General features: G+C 32.8%; 1 protein-coding gene across 1 annotated transcript; it reads left to right on the top strand.

Annotated features, from left to right (window-relative positions):
- The first annotated feature begins 690 nt into the window (after positions 1-690).
- Positions 691-5548, top strand: LOC134726523 (complement C1q tumor necrosis factor-related protein 3-like). Its single transcript, XM_063590929.1, has 2 exons — positions 691-884; positions 5139-5548. The coding sequence occupies exons 1-2, from the start codon at positions 701-703 to the stop codon at positions 5546-5548; spliced, it is 594 nt and encodes a 197-aa protein (XP_063446999.1). The 5' UTR covers positions 691-700.
- The last annotated feature ends 988 nt before the right edge of the window (positions 5549-6536 follow it).

Below are 6536 nucleotides of genomic sequence, written 5' to 3'. Positions count from 1 at the left end.
GGCTCAAGAGTTCTCGTACCGGAAATGTAACGATCAACTCAAATTTCTTTCATCAACATCTGGCTGGATTTTCTTGTTGCAAGATATTGAGATGGGCAATTATTGAATAAGTAATTCAAGGAAAAATTATTTATGCAAATGAAAGACAAGACTCTTCCTGGAAAAAAAACCTTCAAATTTAAGTAAAATGCCCCTCCCCACACTTTACAAATACATATTTTTAGCATGAATGACAGATTATTAGGTTGCCGATATTATAAAGCATATTTTCGGAAGTGTCGATTGATGCAGAAATAAAAAGAATTACTTTTAGCCAGGTTTCGTGGATGAACGATTAAGATAGTGACTGAATTTAATCACGGCTTGTCTCGTTCTTGGTTTTGACAATTACTTCTCGATTGAACTACAGATCTAGAGTGTGTCTTTTGAAATGTGGTACTTGTAATGCATGCATGCCAGAAATTCTTTTTGTTTGTCGTTTGATTTCAATTCGTTCACTTTCCATCTGGTCTCAATTGCATTGAAATCAAACGTAAACAATCCTAACAACATTTTCATTGAGACGACCGATAAGTTATAGAAGAAACTTATCTGTCGTGATGAAAGTTCGTCGTGAAAGTCATACTTCTAAATGATTCACTTATTATACATACACTACAATGACCCTGATTCTTATCAGCCAATGTCAAATACAGTAAAAATGCTCTCTTCACTTGTGTTAGTGATTATTCAAATTACTGTGTCCTTAGGATTACTGCTAAATAATGTTGACATATCTGATTTGGAAAGAATAAAGCAAGAAATAAAAACAGAGCTTACTAAAGAGTTTGATCTCAAATTAGCAGAATTTAAGAAGAATGTCACTACTAGTCTACCTAATGTCCGTATGTAACCTTTTACTTGATAATGCGAATTTAACAAAAGAATATATCATGTTTGCCAACATTCATCTTATATGAGAACCCGTTCTTTACCTGAAATTGTTAATTAGCTGATATCTTTTAATTCCTATTTTGATTTTTGACACGAATCCGTATTTAGACTTTACACCACCGGATTTTTACCACAGGCATTCCTGGTGCAGATGGGGCTTGAAATGAGTGTCGGACACAAAAGGTATTTACAAAGTTGTTCCGACTTTGTTAATTCTTTCATTTATATTGACATAATTTGTACTCAATAAGGAATCCATTACAAACAGTGTGTAGTTATCGACGACAAAATATTTTTTTGGTGACGTCATTGTAGAATAAAAATTTTGCAAATCTACAACACCGTTTTCGTTTGTGTCGTTAGTTCTGTCTTATAAAATTGAGAATGGAAATGGGGAATGTATCAAAGAGACAACAACCCGAACATAGATAAAACAACAGCAGAAGGTCACCAACAGGTCTTCAATGTAACGAGAAATTCCTGCACACGGAGGTGTTTTTGTTTAAATGTTTTGTCATATGTGTTATATGTCTGCAATGTAAGTTCGTATAACTTTGGCTGCTAGTTTGTAATCAAGATTTGTTTTCTCTCAATCGATTTTTGACTTTTGAACAGCGGTATACTATGGTTGCTTTTTTTCATGGACATCCTCTTTTTCAATATGTCTTTTAAGTATTTTATTTTATCTTGTTTTTCATTTGATTTTGTTTCCTTTTTTAATTTGCGTCCTGCAAGCCTCAATTCGTTAGAATCGATATTTGGAAGGTACAGTTCATGCATGACAGTTAAAACCAGTATTGATAAATGTCACTCCCCTTAATAAGATAAAATACAATTTCAAAACCCTTAGTTATAAAGCCTCTTTATCAGGTCATTTAGGAGCATACATTTACTAATGGAAATAATGATGGACAAACACAGTGAATTGGCTGCCACAGAGTTCCATGCAACTTTTGATGACCCCTTACTTGCTATTTGTACGCATTTTGATCATTTGCATAGTAATATTTGCTCCAATCTATACATGCAGCGAAAATTGAATATACATAATGCGTAATATTTGTTTTTTTCAAAACTCTTCGTCTGTGCATTACTACGTACACATGTAAAGACATTTTTTTAAACAATAACAATAACAAACTTCAACTTGTATAAATTCATTCAATAAATAGTGTCAATATGTTCCCGACAATCACATTGTAAAATAGAGATACACATATTAATGAGAAATCTAGATACACATCAAGTGATCGTTTAATACCTAGGGATTTATTGAACTAGAAAAACAACTTTAGCACTTACACACACCTATAATGCTATCATCATCGTACAATGATTTGGTACCAGGATTATAATTTAGTACGCAATACGCGAGTTTCGTCTACATGAGAATCTTCAGTGACGCTCAGATCAAAATAGTTATATAGCCAAACAAGTACAAAGATGAAGTGCATTGAGGACCCAAAATTCCCAAAAATATGCCAAATAACCAGAAGCACGCATTTTAAATTGCACACTCACTGTTCATTACGTAACTTATTATGATATTGATGTTTCACGGTTATATTATCTTGGTTTTACTAAATCAAATACAGAAGATTTTTTTTTATAGATATATATTAGTAGTGACTATTTGTCCGAACAAGTTTTGCGGATACTAGTATTACTTTCTTATTATGGTCTGGCAAATTGATATAGTATGTGTTGACTCTTAATCAGTCTATGAAATAACTCTTTTCACCTTCCTCTGGCTAGAAATAGATCTTTTTTTGATAGTTTCATTCCGTCCACTTTAAGACATTAGCATAGTTCTCCTTTGAGTTTACAAAAATCCTCAAGTTATGGTATATTAAGAAGTGCACTGGACCAAGTTTTATAAGACTAACGAAATATTCAAACATTTCAACTTTGGGATAAGGAAACTTAATAGAAGTCATTGTCAACTCAGAAATAATGATAGCAACCCAAAATCTCATTTGTTTAATCGGTTTTTATCCGAGAATACTTTTTTTACAAACTGTAATCACCCTGTTGATGGTAACTACCATTTATTTTTAGCCCCAAGTACAATGAAGTAACCCTGAGCCTACTTGTATACTTTGTTAACTTGTATAAGCAAGCTTAGTATCTCTTCCTAGCCATATATACACATATATATACAACTTGTCTAAACATCAAACCAACAATGTTAGATCTGTAAATTTGCTTTAGCACATTTTTTGTTCCTCCCTCGCCGGGATACGAACCAATGCTACTGAGATATCGTGACACCATATATATATATTTCTAATGATTTGAGGATATTTGCATGTTTCTATGTACTTGGATTGATCATGAGTAATTGCCATATACTTAAAGTCATAAGAAACCTCAAATTAAAAAAAATATGCATATGTTTTTTTTTATATCTAAATGGATAGTTTTCATTATACAACTTATGAACATATACTTTTTTCTGAGGAAAATTCTTTAATTTGTCCACATTCAGAAGAAGTTTACTTATTTTCAATTGCTTGCTTCCAGGAAGCAATTCGCCGACATATTTTCCGTATGCATAGTGACCGGAACGTAACCCTCCTCGTAAAAATCCGGTGATTGCAAAACGCATGGATTTGTCATTGAAATAAACAAATATCTGATTATACATGTTAAACAAGTGCTCAATACCCATGCTTTTTGTGATTTGTTTACCTTAAAGTGACAATAGGTAAAGCTCAGCATCAAATCACGGCATTTAATGAGCAGCCATATTTGTTAAATCATAACAAACAGAGAGAGAAAAAATTGACGAATATGTGATATAATTGCGAAAATAAGGATAAAATCGTGCACAGAGGACTAAGTTTATGATATATACATGCATTGGTTCAAGAATTGGATAAACATTATTTTTCACCAGACACTCGTTTCATATGACTTTAAATTTTATGTTTAGGAATTAACACTGTAAACATCTATTTGCTCGTGTGTGCTCATAATTAGCATGCATGTTCCACTATATTATATTATTTTTAAATACAGCTAATAATTGAATGATACTTTATACATGTAATATGAAGAGAGATTATAGGCTTTGCATGTTGCTTGCTCCATTCATTTCAAATCTAAATTAATACAATTTCTTTAAAATAAAGTTATTCAGTCTGTGTATCCATAAAATAATAGATATAGGAAGATGTGATGTGAGTGCCAATGAGACAACTCTCCATCCAAATAACAATTTAAAAAGTAAACCATTATAGGTTAAAGTACGGCCTTCAACACGGAGCCTTGGCTCACACCGAACAACAAGCTATAAAGGGTCCCAAAATTAATAGTGTAAAACCATTCAAACGGGAAAACCAACGGTCTAATCTATACAAACAAAACGAGAAACGAGAAACACGTATATATTACATAAACAAACGACAACTACTGTACATCAGATTCCTGACTAAGGACAGGTGCAAAACTTTGCAGCGGGATTAAACGTTTTAATGGATCCAAACCTTCTCACTTTTTCTAAAACAATAGCATAACATCACAACATAGAAAAACATACGATAAAAAAAATATCAATTGGCAGACTTAACTCAATCCAAAAACGTATGATTACACAATGAACGAATAGATTTGATCTGCGATATCTGAATACAAATGCACAGTTAATTAAATATTAGAGACAAACATTCATGACCAAAAAGCTAACAAACAAATTCAAACACAGGACATCACTTAGAAATATATAACCAATCAATATTCACTTTAGAAAAAAACGGGTTTTTTATAATCTTGAAGTTTATCCAAATGTTGTAAGAATAAGTGAAAATTGAAGATATAACAAATAATCAAAGCTGGTGTACAGACATGAACCATATAAATAAAAAATAACAAAAAAGCATTATAAACAGTATCAACAGGTCGAATTAACAAGAAAATACGATTTGAGAGTACTCGCAGTTACTGACAGCTAGTTAAAAGCCAAAACCAATTAATAATAAAAAATCATGCATCAGAGACTAAAATCGACTAAAACACATCCCAGGGATTTAGTATTTTAACCTCATTAATAGTCAAAGAAGACATGACTTGTGCAATAGGCACACTTATATAAAATAAACAAATGTTGTGTGTTTTTATTGATGAAAAATCAAAACTTCGATAATTTTTTTGTCAAAATCGATTTATCATGAATATAAGTTTTTCATGCATGCTGTCTATTTCAGAACCAATTGCATTTATGGCGGGACTGTCACATACTATTGTCAACCCAACCAGCGGCCAACACTTGATCTTTGACCAGGTGATCACCAACGTAGGAAATGCTTATCGAGCGCTTCATGGTATATTCACTGCTCCAATTGCTGGATATTATTTATTTGCTATTAATATGGAAATTGCAAATATTGCAGTCTCACATTCCTATCACGTATATATTATGGTAAACAACAACGAGATGGGATATATATTTTTTGATGGTCAGCATAACTATTGGTTAAGAAGATCAGATACTATAGTTGTTCACTTGAATCAAAATGATGATGTATGGCTCAAGTGTACGCGTATTGGAAATGTAACAATCAACTCAAATTTCTTACACCAACATGTTTCTGGATTTCTCATTGCAAGAGATTGAGTTGGGAAAATAAAGGATATTATGAACTTATTTGGCTTATTAGTGAAAATATATGCCCTTTATTCGTCAATCACTCAGTATTAACCGTCACTTACTTAAATTTTGTTTAGTCTTATGTCTGTTAATGTTGAGTTTACAAAGAATGCAATATCAGCACGATCTTTGTTAGAGGCATATTCATTGAACTACGCTGACCACGCACACACCTACAGTTAGATTGGTTGATTGATGACTGTTTGCTAAACGTGAGCAGCAATATTTATGGCAAGATATCTGATCTTTCCTAATAATCGACCATGCAAGACCTCCATGGGTAGTCAAGGTCGCTAACTCCCTCGTCGTCGGTCCTGGATTATAAGCAAAAGATTTCCAATGCAGCTGAAAACATAATCACTTCAATATTAAGCGAATGCATCTCGTTAGTGACCAGTTATTGATATCATTAAGTACCATTCAGGTGGCTGAAATTATGTTAGAGATTTGTGGTAGTGTCAGGTGAAACAGAAATAAAAAGAAGTTGTAGTTATAAATAAACCACAGAGAATTAAACTTTGTGGTAATGCTTTGATCGTGTCAAACGTACATATGTAAGGTCGATTTATAAATATTGGGAGGCCAGCATATAGTTTTTGTCAGCTTATTACAGTGGACAAGTAGTTGTTAGACACACAGTTATCCAATATGCGTCTCGTTTTTCCTTTGAGAACCTGTTCTTGGATGCAAAACATTAAAACATTTCGTAAGATGATAACATACATATCAATATTTGTTGAAACCTTCGTCATCCCCAATCCTTTACATCATCCACAAAGAAAGTAAAAATGCATACCTATTTCAATTGAAGAGGCACGAAAATTCCCAGAGGGACATTCAAACTCATATATCGAAAATAAACTGACAATGCCATGGCTAGAAAAGAGAAAAACAGACAGATAATAGTAAACAAGACACAACATAGAAGTCTAAAGACTAACCTTGGGGCCTGGGG

This window comes from Mytilus trossulus, chromosome 7 (assembly GCF_036588685.1).
Source record: "Mytilus trossulus isolate FHL-02 chromosome 7, PNRI_Mtr1.1.1.hap1, whole genome shotgun sequence".
Taxonomy (NCBI): Eukaryota; Metazoa; Mollusca; class Bivalvia; order Mytilida; family Mytilidae; genus Mytilus; species Mytilus trossulus.
Note: the sequence above shows the minus strand (reverse complement) of the source record. Positions and strands in the feature narration are given on the sequence as shown.

Coding starts and splice junctions, on each gene's coding strand:
- LOC134726523 (XM_063590929.1), top strand. CDS start 701: ATGCTCTCTTCACTTGTGTTAGTGATTATTCAAATTACTGTGTCCTTA. Junction 885..5,138: donor TACTAGTCTACCTAATGTCC/GTATGTAACCTT, acceptor TGTCTATTTCAG/AACCAATTGCATTTATGGCG.